Here is a 21,223-nt window from a genome sequence, read left to right on the forward strand (position 1 = left end):
CTCTTTGGTCCCCCTTTGGGAAAAATCCGGCGCCCCTCCGCACAGACATCCGCCGTCCCCAACTCCAGCCCGGGCGAGAGTGGGGGCGGCGGTGAGGGCGCAGCGCGGGAGGGGAACCTGCAGGGAGGAAGCCCAGGGGCGCCATCTCCCCGCAGGACGACAGGGAGATCTGCATCCAGGAGCAAGAAGTGCAAGAGCGGGTGCTGTCGCCGGGAGACCGAGGGCTGCGAGTCGCACTGCGCCCCCAAGGGGTCCGAGGGCAGCACGCGTCACCCGCAGGTGGGTGGCGGCGCCCCCTGGGGGGGCGGGCGGGGTGAGCGGGGAGGACCCCCGGAAAGGAGGGGCTGGGGCGGACCCGGAGCCCAGGGGAGGGTGCGGAGCCGGCGACCGCGACCCGGAGCGGGGAATTGTCTGCTGCGACGGCACCTCCCAGCCGCTTGGGGGAGCCTGTGGACCGACCCAAGGTGGGACCCCACGCCAGGGGCTTGGAATCCAGATGGTTTGTTGTTGTTTTTATGTTTATTTATTTTGAGAGAGAGAGGGTGTGAGTGTGAGCGGGGGAGGGGCAGAGAGAGGGGGACAGAGGATTCCAAGCCGGCTCCGCTCTGACAGCGGAGAGTTGGAAATGGGGCTGGAACTCACCAAAGGTGAGATCATGACCTGAGCCCAGGTAGGATGTTTAACCGACTGAGCCACCCAGGCGCCCCATGCTTCTCTTTCTGGTATAAGTTCCCCTTTTCAGTGGGTCATCTTAGTAAACTCTGGAAGTAGCATTGTCAATTGGCACAGGTTGAAGGTCTGGTCCTAATCATGGTTCTCAGCCCACCCTTCTCAACAGCCCCACGGGCTCTGCTGTGGCTCCAGGTGTTCTGGGCCAGAGGTTGTGGGCTGGGGTAGCCTCTGAGCTGGGTGTGCGGGAAAGGGGTGTTGGTTTGCTCATGAAAGGACTTCAGGAGAAAAGATGGAGGTCCCCTGTGGGAGGGTGTTTTTTCACTCGGGATAGACACCTGGGCTAACGACAGGAAAGGTGATGCCAGAGAATGAACTAGGAGAGCACCAACAATCCTAGGGGTCAGCCTGGAGGAGGTAACCAGAGGCACAGACTGAGCAGTGCATGAAGGGGTCCCTCAAGCCCGGGCTCCTCTGCTGTGTGCAAGCAGATGGTCTTGCAGGGGAGCACTTCCAGGGGAGTGAAGGCTGCCCCCTCAGGGCTGAGGGCAAAGCAGCCCCCAAGGTCAAGATCAAAGTCCTGCCTTTCCCAGACATTCCTGGGCCTGTGTAAGGAGTGTCCCTGCCTGCCGAACCTGACGAACCTGACGTGTGCATTTCCAAAGAATGAGAAATCATTTAACATCATCTATGGCCGTTGTAAGAAAATTGAAAAAAGGAAGTCAGCTAAGAACATTTTCTTGTAACGCTCCCTCTTTGCTGCCTTCCCCACCTCCTCCATCTATTCCTACGCCTCCCCAAATTTGTGTTCTTGCCCCTAGCCCTCAGAGCCTCCACCAGCAGGGGAGGGGCAGGGAGGGAGGGAGGGATGATGCACCATCACTGGAATAAAGACTTTTCAGTGTTTGCTGCCCCTGGTGCCAGGGGCTGGGGAGGCGTGGCTGGGATGGGCTGGGCACAGGTTGCTGGGGAGTGAAGGGGCTGAGAGGCCGGAAGCTTAGGCTTGGGCCTTTCCCCTGTTGGGGCATGAACGAAAGTCCCCCAGAGGAGACTTGAGCTCTTCTCCCCACCCCAACCCCTTTCTGGCTTCAGCCCATTCATAATCCACCCGCCAAAAGCTCAGTTCACACCTGAACTCTTGGTTCCCCCGACCTTAAAGGTCAGAAATGTGAAAGGAAGTGTACAAGACAGATGTGTATGAAGAATTGGCAGTCTCAGTGGGTAGAACATGTGAGTCATTCTCTGGGTCATGAATTCGAGCCCTGCGCTGGGTGTACAGATTTCTTAAAAAAAAAAAAAAAATTGCCTGTGTTTATGGAGCACTTACTTTATGCCAGGGGCGGTGCCAGATCCCTTACACACAGGATCTCATTTCATCCTACAAAAAAACCTTAGGAGGAGGGGTCAGAACTTTGATCACCCCATCTCAGGAGAACCTGAGACAGACTGAGCAACTTGTTCACAGTCACAGCACTTGAACGTGATGAATCGGACTCTTTTGGGAGATCAGAAGAGAAAGGAGGGATGAGAAAAGGAGAGCCAAGGAAAGAGCGTGAGGAAAAGAAAGATCAGAGCGCCTACTGTGCTGTGGGGACGGGGAGACAATGAATCAGGACGAGTTTCCACAAGCTGTACCTTTGGGTTGTGAGGCTTTAAGAGCCAGATGCTAGCTTGCTGGCTGTGAGTGTCGTGAATTCTCTGCAGAAGCAGGCTTCAAGGCAGCCCTGCTATATTTGGGTTACATTCTGGGAATAAATAATTCAGAGTTGGGACCCAAAGTTCCATGGTTAGCTACACTTCTGATTAGCTGAACCAAGTGTGAACCCAGATCTGAGCCAAGTATGTCCTCCAGGACGTCAGGCTTATGGTGCGAGAGCTCAGTAGTTGAGATGGAAGCTGAGGTTTACTTAAAGCACCCCCTGTAAGTCTTAGCAACACTCTAACCTTTATCTTGGCGGAAATTGCTCCTAAATGTGTCAGACAGATCCACAGTGTCACATGTACTTCAGAAAGACACAGGGCTACGGTGCATGAGCTCCCCTTTTTTGGAGAAAATCTATGAAAGGCCCTTGGAAGGGGAGATTGCAGGCTGGAAACCCAGCCTCCAAGAATACCTAATGTCTTCAAATTTAGAAGGGGAGGGGGAAAATACATTGATGTGATTACACTGGTTTCATACAATGAAGAGGAGAAACTTTTCCTCTACCCTCTTAGGTTCAGTGTTGGAGGTCTGCAAATTAAACTGACAAAAGACAGATTGGCAAGAGAAAAGAGAGATTTTTTTTTATTCACATACAGACGCATGTGGGGGAGCTCACAGAAAAAGGTGACCGGATGAGGCAGTTAGAATTTGGGGCATATATATCATCTTTATTGGGGAAGGGGAATGGGAGAAGGACCCTCTGGAAAATGGCTTCTTAATAGGGGAAGAAACAGCACTTAGGGGAAAACACATTATTTTTAAGAAAGATAAATGGATCCTTAGGAGAGTAGATGACAGTTATGATAGTTTTTGTGACAATGTCCATTTAGGTGTGGTGCTGACTTCTGCAGTGATAAGATTCCAGCACAAAGAGTCAATCTTTCTTGGTTGCGAGAAACTTCTCCAGGAGGGACTTTATGATAGATGAGTTCTTTGGGGAGGCTCTGCTTTTAGACAGATGAAGGAGTTCAGAAAAATGCCTCTTCTCAAAATCCTTCAGCTTAAAAGAGCAGCACTGTCCAGCGGAAGGTGCAGTGTGATTTTAAATTTTCTAATGGCCATACTTAAAAAGTAAAGAGAAACAGGTGGAACCAATTTTGACAATATACTCATAACACAGTCAAAAATGTTATTTCAACGTGTAAAAATTATTTGAGATCTTTGACATTCTTTTTTTTGGTAATAGGTCATCTGAATCCAATTTGTATTTTACGCGTACCCCAATTCAAGTGCTCAACATGTGACTAATTGGTACCATATTAGACAGCATATGTCTACAGGGTCCAGCATCCGGCATTTTTTATGGATTCAAGGCAGCAAATATTGCCACTTCTGTAGCTGAATTTCTAGCAGATCTAGAAAAAAGTTACAGCAAGGTGGGGAGCTCCTGGGGTTAGGATATTAAGGTAGAAAGTATCAATGGCAAGGCTACAACCTATAGGACATCTTTATGGGAATTTGAAAACAGGGACTCCTTGGGGCACCTGGGTAGCTCAGTTGGTTAAGCATCCGATTTTGGCTCAGGTCATGATCTCCCGGTTCGTGGGTTTGAGCCCCGCATTGGGCTCTGTGCTGACAGCTCGGGGCCTGGAACCTGCTTCAGATTCTGTGTCTCCCTCTCTCTCTCTGCCCCTCCCCCACTCATGCTCTGTCTCTCTCTCTCTCTCTCTCTCTCTCTCTCTTTCTCAAGATAAATAAACATGAAAAAAAATAAAAATATTAAGAAAAAAAAAAGAAAATGGGGTCTTGTCTGGGCTCCAGGCTGGGTGAGAAGAAGGTGCCTTTGAACAGCAGCAACACAACAAAAAATGTTCCCCTTCTTCCAGCAGTCGTGTATTACTCAGTCTCAGTGCCAAAACCAAGAAGCACTCCAGATGGTTCAAGTAGAAAGGATTTAACACGGGGAACAGGGGGTTGAGGTCTTTGCCCCTTGCTGCCACAGAGCCCAGCTTCCCACTCACCCCTGGAAACTAGGGACATTTCCCTCGCGCCCTTTATAGGCTGTAACACAGTGCTGGGCACTATGGTCATTCAACAGATGTATGAAGAAGTGAATGAATGCAGGTTCCCACCCAGCTTTGGATCTAGGCACCACGGAGTATGACCCAACCCTGCCTCAGAGTCTGAGCCCCCTACTGGGTTAAGATATTGAAAGCCCCTCCAGTTGAGCACTAACTTAGGTATGGAGGATACTTGCCTGACTCCCCAACAGCCTTTACCCCTCTTCCTTGCTAACTGAACCCCAGTATTGTTTGGCTGGTACTGGGCCCAGCCCTGGGAGAGGGATCTAATTAGCCCAAGCCAGTCATGGCGGTCCCATTCCCTTTGCCCAGTACTTGCTTTCCCAGCTTCCCTTGTGGCCAGAGGTGGTCCCTTGACCCAGTTGGAGCCATTGAGATATGGAGATGTCAGCCTGGAGGCTTTTGGGCAAGATAAGAAAGTAGGCTAGGAGAAATAATCTGCCCTCAGCCCCTATCCAGCCACCCTCTACTCCATGCTTCTTAACTTGAACTTGGTAAGAGAATATGACCATTAGGAGCTGCCGTGAAGGCATCTGCCAGTTGAGAGGAGGTAGCAGACGCACAGTTCTGCCAACACTTCCTATCTCCAGACTTCTTTTTAATGTTTGTTTGTTTGTTTGTTTAGAGAATGAGTGGGGGAGGGGCAGAAAGAGAGAGAGAGGGGCGCCTGGGTGGCTCAGTTGGTTAAGCGGCCGACTTCGGCTCAGCTCATGATCTCACGGTCCGTGAGTTCGAGCCCCGCGTCGGGCTCTGCGCTGACAGCTCAGAGCCTGGAGCCTGTTTCAGATTCTGTGTCTCCCTCTCTCTGACCCTCCCCCATTCATGCTCTGTCTCTCTCTGTCTCAAAAATAAATAAACGTTAAAAAAAATTTTTTAAATAAAAAAAAAGAAAAAAAAAAGAAAGAGAGAGAGAGAGAGAGAGAGAGAGAGAGAGAGAGAGAGAATCCCAAGCAGGTTTCCTGTCAGTGGTCAGCGCAGAGCCTGATGAGGGGCTCAATCTCATGAGTCATGAGATCACGACCTGAGCCCAAATCAAGAGTCGGACACTCAACCAACTGAGCCCCCCAAGGTGCCCCCTCCAGACTTTTTGATTCATGAGAAACATGTGTCCCTATTTGTTTCAGCCATAATTCCTTGTTTTTTTTGGTTACTTTTCAGGTAGATCCTGTCTTAACTCAGAAACCTAGTGGCTACTCTAAGGATTCCTTAATCACAGACTACAAAATCCTGGGGCTGGGAGAGCATCTCAGCTTTAATTAGTTCATTCTCTTCCTTCTTTGCATGAATCTCCTCTCCTACATCCCCACTGAGGGTCAGTGAGCCTCCACTTGCATATCTCAGTGATGGGGACCTCAGTACTGCCTAAGGCAACCTAGGTTTGATGGTTTTTATGTTAAACCAAAACCAAATTCCCTACAATCCCACCCATTTGTCTTAGTATGAATAATTGGGAAAGAACCAGGAATTGTAGAATGGGTAGGGGGGTGGAGTTAGCGGGTGTGCTGCTAACTTTTTCTTTAAGTTTTTAATTAGCAGACCTTTCTTTCTTTCTTCTTTCTCTTTCTTTCCTTTCTTTCTTTCTTTCTTTCTTTCCTTTCTTTCAGTTTATTTATTTATTTTGAGAGAGCACAGTTGGGCCAGGGGTAGAGAGAAAGAGGAAGAGAGAGAATCCCAAGCAGGCTCTGTGTGGTCAGTGCACAGCCCCACACAGGGCTCGTTCCCATGAACCGTGAGATCACAACCTGAGCTGAAATCAAGAGTCAGACACCTTACCGACTGAGCCACTCAGGCAACCCCCAGATTTTTCTAATTATGTGACATTGAAAAAGTTGCTTAACTTCTCTGAACGTTAGTTTTTGTTTTATCTATAGAGACGATATATTCTCCCTCCTGGATCATTGTGAGGATTTGCTAGCAAAGAGTAAGCCCACAGTAATTGTTAGTGGTTTGACTCCTTAACACATGGGTTGTGTCAACCAGCTGGCATATCTGAGAGTTGGGTCCAGAAAGCAGATAGGACCCCAGGACAGGGGCTGGTAAATTTTGACGCAGGGCAGAGAATATGGGCCATTATGACTCCCCTCGAGAAGTGTGTGCATGTACCTGTCTGAGAACTTGAGGGGCAAGAAGGGCATCCCAGGGAGGTGTCACGGTCCCCAAATGGAGAGGTTCTCAGCATGGCTGCTTCACAACCTTGTCTCCAGTCTGTCTGGCCTCATCCCTCCTGGCCCCCGACCCATCCCTCCTTCCTCTGATCTATTGACTTCCTCTGACCTTGATGAGGCAAAGGCTTGAGGTGACATCAAGGAAGACACTGACTCAACAAGAACATTCAGGAGCCTGGGGAAGGTTGCAGGAAGAGCTTTAATTGCTGAGAATCCAATCAGAAAAGGGAGGTGCTGGCCAAGGGGTGGCCAGCCAGGGAGGGGTGGTGGAAGAGGGGCAGCCTTCGGTGGTTTTACTCCCGGGAGCGTCCAGCATCGTGGCAGAAGCCAAAGTTGGTATTGGTGATGGAGCCCACGATGGTCTTGTCAACCTCACAGGTCAGGCCCCGCTCACAGGGACACTTGTAGTAAACCCCATAGAGTGTCTGCAAAGACACAGGGCCATTGGAGTCACAGGCTGTGTGTTGGCGGGGGGGGGGGGGGGGCTACTTTGGGCATAACATGCCCCCTGGCCTGACCCCAAGAACCCCTGGCCAGTCTCTTTTCAGTCTGTCTTCTTCTGACTGCCACCCCAGAGGGCACTGTGGGCCCCGAGGCTGGTCCCACTCTGTGCATTTACGCTGACTACATCTCTCTGGGGAGGCCTCTATTCACCCGCCCGTGAAACGGGGATAACAACCCCCTGCCCCCATTCATCTCACTGGTCACTTGTGAGGGTCAAAGGAGATGATGGCATGGGAAAGTGCTTTGAAGCCTGCTGACCTCCCCCTCTTAATCTCAGCGTTCAGGGCCCAGGCTGACGCTCCTCCGCGATCCTATCCCCAAGCCTGAGGGCCCTCCTCCTCTGAGCGGTCCCTCTTCCCACCACGACCGCCCCCACTCCGCGGGCGCCCACCTTGGCAGAGCACTCGCTGTTCTCACTGGCCTTGGGTGCGCAGCGGGCCAGGCTCAGCCCCGTGCTACGGTGGCAGCACTTGCTCTTGCATTGAAGGCTGTTCAGGCAGAGCTCGCCGTCTTCCTGCCGGGGCAGCCGGTTAGCCCAGGACCCCTTCCCTTGGTCCCTTCTCTACACCGCCCCCCCCCCCCCCCGCCCCGCCACCCACTGCCGCTGACAGTGCCTCCCCTGGTGGGGGCGTGTGTAGAGGAACCCAGCCCCTGGGTCTGGGGGCCAATCCGCCTACCCCCAGCCCCAGCGTGTGAGAAGCGGGCAGGGTAGTGGTTGCGGGTCAGGACACGGGTTCTAGCACCCGCTGTGCTATCAACTCCCTGGGTGACTCTGGGCAAGTCACTGCCCCACACTCTGCCTTGGTGTTCCCAAAACGGGGTCTCCAAACTTCTCTGGTTCCCACGCTCCGTGGAGGAGCCTGTGAAGGGTGAGGACCTTCTCCCTGGAAAATTCCTCCCTCCCCTGACTTTTACATATAACCTCAGGGGGATCCTGGACCCTCTGAGCCATGTAAGGCCCTGAGTTAAGAACCTTTGGGTACAGAGGCAGCATGGGGCAGCGTGACAGTGTGGCTCTGGAGCCAGCAGCCTGGGCTCCAATCCCTGCTCCATGTTTTCCAGCTGTGTGACCTCAGGCAGGTGGCTTAACCTTTCTCTACAACTGCTTTCCATCTGAAAACGGACCTGATCCGAATAGGACCTATCTCGCGTGGTCAGTATGAGGCATTTAGAACTGTGTCTGTGTGTCCCTCTAGGTCAGAAGCCAGACTCACTGGGAGAGCTTTTTAAAGTACTGCACATTTCTGAGCCAGGGTTTCCAGGGCAGGACCCTAGGGCTCTAGGTTTTTCTAAAGCTCCCTCAGCAAGTTTGAACCATTGCCCTGACCATGTCCCATGCTGGTCAGCCTTGTCTGAGGCGCCAGCGGACGAGGGCAGGACAGTTGTGGGCAGGATAGATAGAGATGCTTCACCTCTCAGCCTCCAGGCAGCCCCAGGTGGAGACATTAGAGGTTAAGATCGAAGCTTAAAAAATCTCCACCTGGGCACATGCACCCCAATATTTATAGCAACACTATCGACAGTAGCCAAATTATGGAGAGAGCCCAAATGTCCAAGGACTGACAAATGGATAAAGATGGATAAAGAAGATGTGGTATATATATATATATATATATATATATATATATATATATATAATGTAATAATACTCGGCAATCAAAAATAATAAAATCTTGCCATTTGCAACAATGTGGATGGAACTAAGAGTGTATTATGCTAAGCGAAATTAGTCAGAAAAAGACAAATATCGTATGATTTCACTCATATGTGGAATTTAAGAAACAAAACAGATGGACATAGAGGAAGGAGAGGAAAAATAAGATAAAAAAAAACAGAGGGAGAGGTGTTGGTGGGGGCTGGGCTAAATGTGTGATGGGCATTAAGGAAGACACTTGTTGGGATGGGCACCGGGTGTTCTCTGTAAGTGATGAATCACTGAATTCTACTCCTGAAACCATTATTACACTATATGTTAACTAACTTGGATTTCAATAAAATTTAAAAATTAAAAAAAAAAAAATCCCTGCCTGGATGTTCAGATGACTCCTTCCCTGAAGCCCCTCTTACCAGGTGGATAATGATTCCCCGAGGGTCAGGCACTGCATAGGCCACTGCGAGGGCAACCAGCAGAAGGACGAGGACCTTCTCCATGATGGACGGGCACAGCCGGTGTAGACAGCCGCTGGCAGGTCAGGTGGCAGAAGACAGACCCGGCCTGGGTGGTGGAGGTATAAAAGGGACTCTGTCCACGTGTGACTCACCTTCCCCAGCCCGCTCGCTGGGCTGGACGTGAACCGAGGCCCAGCTGTGGCCAATCTGCTGGGGGGGCGTGTCCTGATAAAGCAAATGGGCGACACCTGGTTCCTTGTGCATGCGTGTGCGTGTATGTGTGCACGTGTGTGTGTGTGTGTGTGCCTGTGTGTGTGGTGGTGATACTGCATCGTGGTTGGGTGTGGACTCTGGAACACTTTTACTTGTAAAGTTATTAGCTGGGCAAGTTATCTGTTCTGAGCCTCAGTCTCCTTATCTTCAACTGGGGATCATTTTGAGAGTTGGGAGGGCTGAGGGAGTGAATATGTCGCATATTATCTTAACACACATGGGTAGCTCAGCCCCGGGCTTGGCTCTGTCATTAGGATGTGTCAGCCGCTGTTACCGGTGCTCCGTTCCCGGCTGGTGCCCGGAGCCCTGGTAGGGCTGGGACTGGGGTGAGGCGAGAGAGGCACCAAGGGTGTGAGCACCCCCTTCAGCTTTGCATGTAGGCACCTCTCACCCCAGTCTAGGCCCTGCTTTTGGCTCCATCCAAACCCAGGGATCAGGCCCTGGTGAGGAGGGGCCCCAGCCTCCCCTGGGGCATTTTAGGGCAGGTCGAGGCTGCTGGGGCTGACCCGCTGCTCTGTGATTGACCGCCGGAGGGGGGATGTGTGTTCTCACTTCCCACCTGCCCTCACACTGTGGGGGAGGCGGGGAGGGGGGGCCTGCCTCCGTGAGTGATTTCAGGGGCCCTTAGGATGGTCCTTCTCACGCAATTGTCTCCCGTTTCCTCTTCACTCAACATCTGCAGTCCCAAACCCCTTCAGTTAAGGCTTCCACTCAGCCTGTCCCCTACCCAAGGCCACCTGTGAACGTGAGCTGTAGTCTATCCTGGCTGAGGACGAGGAAGTCTTGTGAATTGCAGATGGACCCAGGTCGGGGGAGGGGGGCTGAAGGCTGGGAAGGGTGCAGCTGCCAGAGTGTGCTCAGGTGTGGGACCAGAGCAACTTTCCCTGGACGACCGCTCACTGCAGCCAAGGATCCCATCCCAGGAGGTGGAAGACCGCCCCGCTGTGGAGGCCCTGGATCCGGTTCCCCAGAGCACATCTTGGATCCATATAGACTTGGCTTCCAAACTCGGCCCTCCCTAGCCACGTGACCTTGGACAGGTAATTTAAATCTGTAAGCCATCTGAGCCTGTTTCCTCTCGTACCGAGGAAGATGATGGCTCCTTTGTAAGGTCAGGATTGAGTAAGACAATGCAGGTGGGAGTGCCTAGCGTCTAGTAGGTGTTCTGCCCTCGTAATACCCCCACCCCTCCGTCTTACAGCCCTAGAGGGTGGAATAGAGGGGAGTAGCTGGAGGAACGAGCTAGGAGACCCTCACAATGGGAGAAACCTGACACAAAAGTATCACTGATTAAAGAAACACTAGTCTCTCTTATTTTTATGGAACTCAGTGTTTAAAACCACTTTCCCCTATGAGGTCATTCTGGCCCCCCCTTCGCTTCCCACTCCCCTCCCCCCCAGTACCCCTGTGAGCAGAGCCACAGGGAGGGTAATTGCACTTTGCTTTTCAGCAGCCAAGGCCAGGAGGCTGGGGAAGGAACTGGAGGAGCTCTTTCCATCTGTGACCAGAGCTGTGAAAAGTGCATCAGTCCCATCTCCGGCTGGTCACAGCCAACTTCCCAGAGGAGGAAGAATGGAGTTTTTTCCGTTACAGATGAAGAGTATAGCAAAGAGAACTTTGGCCAATGTTTCTGCTTCCAAAATATAAGCAAAAATTAGATTTTTTTTTTTTTTTACCAAATCCCCATAAGGTTTAGCCACCCCTTACCCAATCTAAAGAGTGTTGTGCATTGCGTTTTTCCCCTTTAAAAAGGAACCCCACACGCAATCACATGGATTAACTTCAGAGGCACAATGTTGAGTGAGGAAAGCCACAGACAGAAAACATACAGACTGTGTGGTTACGTTTACATGCAGTTCAAGAAAAGGCAAAACTAACCCATGGTGATAAAAATCTGCAGGTTTACCCCTGGGTGGGCAAATTGGCTGGGAGGCGGCAAGAGGAAGCCTTCTGGAATGTTGGAATTGTTCTAAATCTTGATTTGGGGCATTGAGAGAGAGGGCATGAGTGAAAGAGGGCAGGGAGGGAGAGAGAGGGGGGAGAGAGAGACTCTCTGATGCGGAACTCACGAATGGTGAGATCATGACCGGAGCAGAAGTTGGATTCTGAGCTGACTGAGCCACCCAGGTGCCCCCACAGTATGTACTTTTAAAAAGTTGTGTTTTATTTTTGTTTTTATTTTTGTCCTGGCTTCTTAGCATAACACATTTGGGATTTGTGCACGTTGTGGCCGGTTTCTGTAGTTTGTTTCTACTGTTTCTGCTTCTGTTGTGTGGAATGGAACCACAGTGTGTTTATCCATTTCCGGCTGAAGGACATTTGGGTTATTTCTGAAAAATTTGGGGCAATTATTAACAAAGTTCTTATACAGGAGCACCTGGGTGGCTGGGTCAGTTAAGCGTCCGACTTCAGCTTGGGTCATGAGTTCGAGCCCTGCATCAGGCTCTGTGCTGACAGTTCAGAGCCTGGAGCCTGCTTCGGATTCTGTGTCTCCCTCTCTCTCTGCCCCTCCCCCACTCATGTACTGTCTCTCAAAAAAAAAATAAACGTTAAAAAATGTTTAAAAAAGCTTTTATACATATTTGTGTACAGGTTTTTGTATGTGTGCAAGTTTTCATTTCTCTGGGACAAATAATCAGGAGTGAGATGGCTGAGTCTTGTGGCAAATGTTTGTTTCAATTTCTGAAAGATGTTGGACTGTTTTCCAAAAGGGCTGAACTAATGTGCATTCCTACCAGCAATGTATAAACGTTCCAAATGCTTTCTACATCCTCATCAGGGCTCGGCACTGCAGGTTTTTTAGTTTTTTTTTTTTCTTTCTTTCTTTCTTTCTTTCTTTCTTTCTTTCTTTCTTTCTTTCTTTCTTTCTTTCTTTTTGTTGTTTGTTTCTTTGTTTTTGGTTTTTAATTTAGCCTTTCTAATAGATGTAAGAGCAGTATGTCATTTACGTTTCCCTACCGACTGATGATGTTGAGCATTTTTTCATGTGTTCAGTTGCCATCCATATATCTTCTTTGATCAAGTGTTTGTATCTTTTGCCAACCAATCTTTAATGGTTTCTTGTTTTCTTATTACTGAGTTTTGAGAGTTATCAGTGTCCTACAGGGGCTTGAAGTCTGTTGATATTATTGGGAGCCAGTAATGACTGGCTGGGTCCACCTTAGTGGGAAATCCATTCAGTCTCCATCTGTCCCACCATGGACCCCTTGTTATGAGTCTCTGAGCCAGTGCAGGGTAGGAGCGGGTGGGGAAGGAGGCTGGCTAGCATTTACAGGAGTGGGGTGTCCTGTCCAGTTGATGTTAAAACCCTCTGCAGTAGCAAACCCTTGGAGAACATTCTTATAGGACTCAAATACTCTCTGGTTTTTGTCCCTATTTTGAGGATTCCATGTACCCTACCCCTTTCCTGAAACTCTTAACCCTCCAACTTTACTCTGTTGGAGACGATGACCATCTGGCTTGTACATTAGCTGCTGCCCACAGACTGACATACCTCAGACTGTCTCTCCTTACAGGAGAGGTGGTATACTTTTTGAGGCAGCCATAACAAATTACCACCCACCTGGCAGATTGAAACAACAGAAGTTGGTTCCCCTACAATTCTGAAGGCCAAAAGTCGAAATCAAGGTATCAGCAGGGCTGTGCTTTCTACGGAGGCTTTAGGGGAGAATCGGTTCCATGCCCCTTCTTGCTTCCGGTGGTTACCAGCTTCCTTGGCTGAAACCCCATCATTCTAGTCTCGACCTCCATGGTTATGTCACCTTTTCCTTTTTGTCTGGATTCTCCTCTGTGTGTCTTAGAAGGATACTTGTCATTGGATTTAGGACCCGCCTAGATAATCTGGCAGGATCTTCTTATCTCAAATCTTTACTTATAGCTGCAAGGAACCTTTTTCTCAATAAAGTAATTTTTACAGGTTCTGGGCATTAGGATGTGGATCTTTGGGGGGTAGATAATTACAGCACTAGAAGTGCTACCTTCTGGGGAGATTTCCTTTCCTCACTGTCCCCAGGGCTGTCCTGAGTGGGGTTGTCATGCCACAGTAGTCCACTCCCACCTGGCCAGCACCCCCATCAGAGCTCTCTCTGGAGCAGGTGGAGGGTGGGACTTCCACAGTGAGGGAAGAGGCCCGACTGTCCCCCTGGCCTCATACAGCAGAGTTTCACCCTCACATAGGAAGGAGGTCAGGGTGCTGGCCAGCCCAAACCAAAACAATGTGACAAGTGTCCACTAGAGACGGACATTTGTCTGCCTGCATCTTTTGAGTGACTGGTAGTGACTCATTTCTACAGCTCCCCTGGGGACATAGTGCTCTTTTTGATCTATTATTCGGAGAGTAAGAGAGAATGCCACAGGCTTTCACGTAGCTCTTCCTGGTACATTTGTCTTTAGCTCAAGGGTCAGGGAGCCAAGGTGAGGATTTGAGCTGTTCCTGAGGTGATCTGGCGTAACCATTTAGAACATAGGATGGATTTCAGGCCTTGCAGTTCTGTACTCTCACAGCCCCTGAATCTTATCTTAATGGCCCTATGCCTTATAGCAACAGGTCTCAACAAATTCTCAGAGCCATAGCACATAAAGGTCTTGACTTAGGTTTTTTAAATCTTTATTTATTTATTTTGAGAGAGAGCGTGCTCGTGCCTGAGTGGGGGAAGAGCAGAGAGAGAGAGAGAGGGAGAGAGAGAATCCCAAGTAAGCTCTGCATTGTCAGTATAGAGCTGGACTAGGGGTTTGATCTCATGAACCATAAGATCATGACCTGAACTTAAATCAAGAGTTGGATGCTTAACTGACTGAGCCACCCAGGTGCCCCTTAACTTAAAAAAATTTTTTAAAATGTTTTTATTTATTTTTGAGACAGAGAGAGACAGAGCATGAGCAGGGGAGGGGCAGAGAGAGAGAGGGGGACACAGAATCAGAAGCAGGCTCCAGGCTCCGAGCCATCAGCACAGAGCCCGACGCGGGGCTTGAACTCACAGACTGTGAGATCATGACCTGAGCTGAAGTCCGACGCTCAACCGACTGAGCCACCCAGGTGCTCCTTATTTTATTTTTTTTAAAGATTGTATTTTTAAGTAATCTCTACATCCAACATGGGGCTTTAACTCACAACCCTGAGACCAAAAGTCTTATGTTCCAGTCAGGTACCCCTCATTTTATTTATTGAGTCAATAATCTAGATATTTGAGCTTGTCTTGCTTGATATTATTCAGTGCCCCCCACTGAATTTCCTAATTTCTTCATTCTCCTTATTTTATTTATTTATTTTTAGTAGGTGCTGTGCCCCAACATAGGACTTGAACTCACAACCCCTCAACCAAGCGTCACATTCTCTACTGACTGAGCCAGCCAGGCACCCTTTCTTCATTCCCTTTAAATCTGTTTTGACCAGGGCCGCTTGGGTGGCTCAGTCGGTTAAGCATCCGACTTCAGCTCAGGTCATGATCTCGTGGTCTGTGAGTTTGAGCCCCGCGTCAGGCTCTGGGCTGACGGCTCGGAGCCTGGAGCCTGCTTCCGATTCTGTGTCTCCCTCTCTCTCTGCCCCTCCCCCGTTCATGCTCTGTCTCTCTCTGTCTCAAAAATAAATAAACGTTAAAAAAAAAATTTTTTTTTTAAATAAATCTGTTTTGACCAAAACCACTTGGCTCCCAGAACTTGTCCCTCAGAGGGCACATGATCTCTGGTGTTCACGGGTGACAATTTTATTAGCTATTTCTCCTCTGTGTACCATGGAACATAAACAGGAATCTCAGAGCGTTTTGCCCGAAGCCCTCTTTCTGGTGCCAATGTTTGGATCAGTTAGGGCTCTTTGGTGCCATGGCCCAAGCGTACTCTGGCTAATGAAATAAAAAAAGAAGGAAATAGAAGGATATCGGGTGGGTCACAGAGCTGAAGAAGGAGCAGGGCAACTGTCTAGGCAGAGTGGGAATCAGGGTGTGTCTGAAGTTCCCAGTAGCAGCAACTCATGGATTGTTTCTTAGGGATGTTTCCAAGGCCTGATAAAGCAATAGCTTTTTTTTTTTTTTTTCCTTTTGTCAGTCTACTACCAATTCAGATTCTCCAGGGAGAGACTGATGGCCTAGTTTGGGTCACCCACTCATCCTTGTCTCTGGAGTCTGTATGCCCTGTGATTGTCTCACCAGATCCTCAGGAAGCAGGAGAGTCTGTTCTCAGAGGCAGGGGAAGTTGTGCTGGGCAGGCCAAACAGAGGTGGTTCACCAGCCTAGAGACTTCTCTGAGTGGGAGAAGATACAGTCTGTCTCTAGGGAAACGGCCGGTCTGATGGTGGACACATAGGCTGTGCCCTCAATGACCTTCCAGTCTGATGGGAAGACTGGTCACAAAACCAAAGAGATTGAAGAGAAAGAGGAAATGTAGGCAGTGGCACAAGTATGTTCAAGACAGGGTTTGGGCGGGGGGTGAGGGGAAAGACAGGGTTTTGGTTTTTTTTAGTAGTGAAAAACTGGAAACTGCTAAAATACCCTAAAAAGGGGAAATGCTCAAACAATTAAATGATTACATACTCTGAATCAATATATACGCATTAAAATCATGTTTTTGAAAAAAAATAGTAATATGAGAAAATATTAATGGTGTAATGCTATGTGAAAAAAATTGGATACTAAATTGTCCAATTGTATAAAGCAGTATATGCAGAAGGAGGGAAATGTGTCAAAATGTTAACAGAGGTAATAATAATGATAAACCTTTTGAGTACTTTTATATGTGAGGCCCTGTGCCAAACAGTTTACCTGTATTATTTTACCTAACCCTTAGGTGATAGGAACTATTCTCCCCATACTTTTTAAAAGCAGGCTCTACGCCCAGTGTGGGGCTTGAACCCGTGACCCTGAGATCAAGACCTGAGCTGAGATCAAGCGTCTGACTCTTAACCAAATGAGCCACTCAGGCTCCCTCTCCCCATTTTATAGATGAAGAAACTGAGGCTTGGGGAGGTTAAATCCACAGATAGTCATATAGCTAGTAAGTGGCTAACTCAATACAGATGTGTCTAAAGCCAAAGTCCATGTGTTTTTTTAAAAAAAATGTTTATTTATTTATTTTGAGAAAGAGAGAGGGAGGGAAGGAGCATGAACAAGGGAGGGGCAGAGAGAGAGGGAGAGACAGAATTCCAAGCAGGTTCCACACTCAGCATGAAGACAAGCTCATGAATGGTGAGATCATGACCTGAGCTGAAATCAAGCGACAGACATTTACCTGACTGAGCCACCCAGGCAACCCCAAAGTCCATGTTTTTAAGATAATCTTGACTCCCCTTAGCTTCCAATGTTGGGGTTATGAGTGATTTATATCCTTTTATGTAGCTTTCCTGAATTTGCTAGATCCCTACACCAAACATGTATTTACCTAAACAGTCATGAGAAATACATATTTTGAAAAAGAAGGGGGAAAAAGAAATATGCAGCAAAAACATATAAACAGGAGAAAGATATTGTATTGAACAAAACCATTTGGTAACGGATACCTGGGTGGCTCAGTCAGTTAAGCGTGGGACTTCAGCTCAAGTCATGATCTTGTGGTCTGTGAGTTCCAGCCCCAGGTCGGGCTTTGTGCTGACAGCTCAGAGCCCGGAGCCTGCTTGGAATTCTGTGTCTTCCTCTCTCTCTGCTTCTCCCCCGCTCACGCTCTGTCTCTTTCTTTCTCTCTCAAAAATAAATAAACATAAAAAAAAAAAACATATGTTAAAGTCTGGGAGGCCTCACAAGTATTGTCCTTTGCTGTGCTTTGTAGTTTTTTAATATAGCACTATCAGTCTGCATTGCAAATATATCTACGGATATACATATACGTAAATGCCTCACTGTCTTTGAGGGCAGGGACCCTCTTTTATCTCTGTGGTTTTGCCTAGGGAAGATACCCTCCAACATGGGGCTTAGCACATAGTAGGTTCTTAGAAATTGTTGATTGAAGAGAAACAATATGGACTAGAAACCAGTGACCGGAAGACACAATCAGAAAAGGTTTTGCTGGACTCCCCTGTATTGGGATTTCTGAGAGGGCGACTAGGGAGCCAGGGCGGGGTTGGATGGGATGGGGGAACAGTGTTCAAGGAGAGGTTTTGGTTCTGCGGCAGGAGTTGAGCGGGAGGAATGTGACAGCTGCAGCTGTCACCCTCTCAATTTTTGTCACCCCCCCCAACCCCCCAACTCAGGAGGGTGAAGAGGGGTCTCAGTTCCCTGAGAAACTGAGCGGTGGGCGGGCCAGGAGCTCCCCACTCCTCCCCGGGCCGTCATCTCTTTCCCACCCTCCTCCGACCGGAGTCCCGAGGCGCTGGCCGCGGTGCTGAAGCAGCGCTCTCCGAGGAGGGAGGAAGGAGGGGCCGGGCCGCGGCGAAGAGGCGGAGCTCTATGAAGCTCTGAGCTGGAAAGGGGGGAGGGGCAGGGCGGCGCCAGCAGGCCCGAGGCCCTGGGAGGCTTGAGAGGAGGCAGGAGACTGGAGACAGCCTGGCTAGAGTGGACAAAGGCATCTGGACAATCTTCCTCGGAAGAAACCAAGGTTGTCGTCCTGGTCTTATAAATCCTCTCTCTTCTACCTTGGAGGGACCCTCACCTTGTGTCCTGACCTCAGCCTCGTTCCCAAACCCATCCGAGGAGTGACTGACTTCTAGGCTTTTCTGTCTGCGAAGCCACTAGCTTACAGCCCACAAGACCCCAGGTGAGGGCCTACTGCCTCACCATGGTGAAGTTGCTGCCCGCCCAGGAGGCAGCCAAGATCTACCACACCAACTATGTGCGCAACTCGAGGGCTGTGGGTGTGATGTGGGGCACACTCACCATCTGTTTTTCGGTGCTTGTTATGGCCCTCTTTATCCAGCCCTACTGGATTGGTGACAGCGTTAACACACCCCAGGCAGGCTACTTTGGCCTTTTCTCCTACTGTGTGGGCAACGTGCTGTCCTCTGAGCTCATCTGCAAGGGTGGCCCGCTGGACTTCTCCTCCATTCCCTCTAGAGCTTTCAAGACTGCCATGTTTTTTGTGGCCTTGGCCATGTTCCTCATCATTGGCTCCATCATCTGCTTTAGCCTCTTCTTCGTCTGCAACACGGCCACTGTCTACAAGATCTGTGCATGGATGCAGCTGGCTGCAGGTGAGCAGGGTTAATGGGAGGGCAAGTGGGGGCCCACCCCCCGCCACAGGGGACGCTGCACCATTCCGCCCTCTGGAGGCTCTTGGTCTTCTTCCCAGCTGTTCCTCTTTATTTTTTTTTTTTCTTGAAGATTTAATTTTTTAAAGCAATCTCTACATGGGGCTTGAACCTACAACCCCGAGATCAAGAGTCACATGCTCCACCGACCGAGTCCACCAGGCTCCCCTCAGCTGTTCTCCTTTAGCCCAGCCCTACTCAATGCTCTGTAGAAGCTTCTGAGGAGTAGAGAACTTTAGAATGGTTGAGACCAAAAGGATCGTTGAGATCAAATTGTTCAACCTCCTCATCTTACTGATGGGAACTGAGGTCCTGAGAAGGGGAGTGACTTGCCCAGGAGCACACAGCTAGTTGATAGAAGGTGTCCTGACTCCCAGGCCACCACATCAGAGGTTGTTGTTGCTCTGAGGAGGAAAAAGAAGGAAGCTTCCATTGTCAGCCATGTGGAAATAGGATCCAGCCCAGGGCAAAATGTCAGGCACATCCTAGATGTCTCCATCTCCCACTTCTGGGCGTTTGTTCTTTCTCTTTATGGATCCCCAGATCCCTGCCCTCACTCTTCCCCTCTCACCCAAAATTGCTTGCAGGGAGATTCTAAAGTCAGTTGTTTATTTGGAGTGTTATGCTGTGACCTTTCCCATAGAAACTTGCATTGAAGTTCTCTCTTTCATGGTGGAGTGAAAGTCTTTGTTCCCTAGTTATAGGTTTCTGTACTTGAGGCAGCAAACGGGAGTGATATTTTGTCATGGGGGGAGTGGTGGTGGTGGCTAGGGTCTTTTATTATTATTTTTAATGTTTATTTATTGTTGAGAGAGAGCATGAGCAGGGGAAGAGTCAGGAAGGGGGGGGAACAGAGGCTCCAAAGTGGGCTCTGTGCTGACAGCAGTCAGCCCTATTCAGGGCTTGAACCCACGAACTACAAGATCATGACCTGAGCCGAAGTTTGAGGCTTAACTGACTGAGCCACCCAGGCATCCCAGATGGCTAGGGTCTTTTAAAACTATGGAGGGGTGGGGCACCTGGGTGGCTCAGTCGGTTAAACCTTCGACTCTTGGTTTCCACTCGTGATCTCACGGTTTGTGGGTTCAAATCCCACACTGGGCTCTGCACTGACAGTGCGGAGCCTGCTTGGGATTCTCTCTCTTCCTCTTTCTCTGTCCCTCCCCTGCTGTCTCTGTCTCTCTCAAAATAAATAAATAAACTAAAAAAAAATTAAACAAACAAAAAACTATGCGGGGTAGGTGGCTACTTATGGTGCCCCAAAGCAGGCCTTTCCTGCCCCTTTTTCCTGCTCCTGGCCCAGGCAGGCCTCTCGGTCCTTGGGCCAGCTGCTCCTGTTTTCCTCTAAAGCTCAGGAAGACATGGCCTAAGGCCTTGTCCTTCAGCCCTTGGTCCCCTCCCATCCCAAGGACCACGCACAGACTGCCCATTCTAGGGAAATGTCCAGGGGCAGTGTGGGGACTTCAGACTAGAGAGCAAACCATCTTGATATCGTTGGTTAGAATGAGAAGTAGTATTATCCATAACAGGGGGAATGGAGCGGGGATCAGAATCCCAGACAACTAAACACATAGATTTAAGACTCTGTCAGAGTTTAAGACCTGACTCTGTCAGGTCTCTGTCAGGGGACCTCAGAGAGCTATAGGTACCCTCCTCCCCCCCCCCCCCAAAGATGAGGAATCTGGGAAAAGACTTGGCCAAACCTGTAACAGATCAACTGGCAACTAAGGACCAAGGAGAATTAAGGCAGCAGGTTCCAAGAAACAAGATGTATTCCAAACTCACTTTTATTGAGCCACACATTTACATAAGTATAATGACTTACAAAGCACTTTCACATCTACCCTCTGGAGGAGCCCATCCCTACCTAGTGAGGTGGGCATTCCTCTTATTGATAAGAGGAATAAGAGCCTTATAGATAAGGCTCCTAATGGGTAACTTGACTTTTAGCACAGGTAGTGGTGGACAGAACCTTTGATTCCAAATTTTGTACTCAGGCTACTCACTTGGCTCCAGAGCTGCGTCTGCAATCCACCCACCATCTCCCTCTCTGGTCTCTCTGTATCATGAGTGAGAGGTTGGGACAGGGCTGAGGTAAATCTTGGTGGGCGGTGGGGAGAAGGAGGAGAAATGCAGTTGTAGCAGTTCTGGGACAAAGAGGAGTAGAATGGACCCTGGCATGCTTACCAGCTGGTCCTCCATATCAGAGCTATGGGATGCTGGAAACACAACCATTCCTCTCATTCTCCACACTGCCCCCTCCCACAACCTCCTGCAGCAGGTGCCATGTGCTGAACAGGCAGTGCTTGGGAGGGACTACGTGGGGGAGACGTCACCAGGCCATTTGAGTTAGACCCTGCCGGGTCATGGAGCTGGAGACATTGATAGCAGAGGTGGCCAGATGCCATCCCATGAAACATTTACATTGGGAAGAGCAAAAGTGGTGTCATGTTCCATTCTTTGGTGCAGGGGAATGGAAGATGAGCCAAAGGGAGGGATTAAGAGGGGGTCTGCTTTGCAGTCAGCAGCTGGGAGACGGGTCCATTTGAAGATGCCTAAACCAATTAGTTTAACCTTGCCAAGAAGCCTGAGGCCAGGGAAGGGAGCAGGACAA

The 21,223-nt window shown here is 49.4% G+C and overlaps 3 protein-coding genes across 4 annotated transcripts in view; 2 read left to right on the plus strand and 1 right to left on the minus strand.

Moving 5' to 3' along the window:
- LOC131515395 (uncharacterized) lies at positions 1-11,112 on the plus strand (the record flags this gene model as incomplete). Its single annotated transcript, XM_058736141.1, has 3 exons — positions 1-279; positions 10,126-10,483; positions 10,897-11,112. Coding segments are annotated over 2 exons (627 nt in total), but the record flags the coding sequence as incomplete, so codon positions are not given.
- Positions 6,738-9,278, minus strand: CLPS (colipase). Its single transcript, XM_058733701.1, has 3 exons — positions 9,129-9,278; positions 7,453-7,575; positions 6,738-6,982 (listed from the first exon to the last, which is right to left on the minus strand). The coding sequence occupies exons 1-3, from the start codon at positions 9,210-9,212 to the stop codon at positions 6,851-6,853; spliced, it is 339 nt and encodes a 112-aa protein (XP_058589684.1). The 5' UTR covers positions 9,213-9,278; the 3' UTR covers positions 6,738-6,850.
- Positions 10,531-21,223, plus strand: part of LHFPL5 (LHFPL tetraspan subfamily member 5) — a 26,149-nt gene continuing 15,456 nt past the window's right edge. The window contains exons 1-2 of one of the 2 annotated variants that reach the window (XM_058733700.1): positions 10,531-10,579; positions 18,005-18,552. In XM_058733700.1, coding sequence (XP_058589683.1) covers positions 18,141-18,552 — 412 coding nt within the window. In that variant the 5' untranslated portion in view covers positions 10,531-10,579; positions 18,005-18,140. The other variant, XM_058733699.1, reaches the window with a different exon arrangement.

The sequence above is a fragment of the Neofelis nebulosa genome, chromosome 6, assembly GCF_028018385.1.
Source record: "Neofelis nebulosa isolate mNeoNeb1 chromosome 6, mNeoNeb1.pri, whole genome shotgun sequence".
Classification (NCBI taxonomy): domain Eukaryota; kingdom Metazoa; phylum Chordata; class Mammalia; order Carnivora; family Felidae; genus Neofelis; species Neofelis nebulosa.

Bases quoted from the DNA above. Each gene is read 5' to 3' on its own strand.
- CLPS (XM_058733701.1), bottom strand. From the start codon at position 9,212: ATGGAGAAGGTCCTCGTCCTTCTGCTGGTTGCCCTCGCAGTGGCCTAT. The intron at 7,576-9,128 runs GTAAGAGGGGCT...CTGCCCCGGCAG, and splicing joins GGGGAATCATTATCCACCTG to GAAGACGGCGAGCTCTGCCT. The intron at 6,983-7,452 runs GTGGGCGCCCGC...GTGTCTTTGCAG, and splicing joins ACAGCGAGTGCTCTGCCAAG to ACACTCTATGGGGTTTACTA.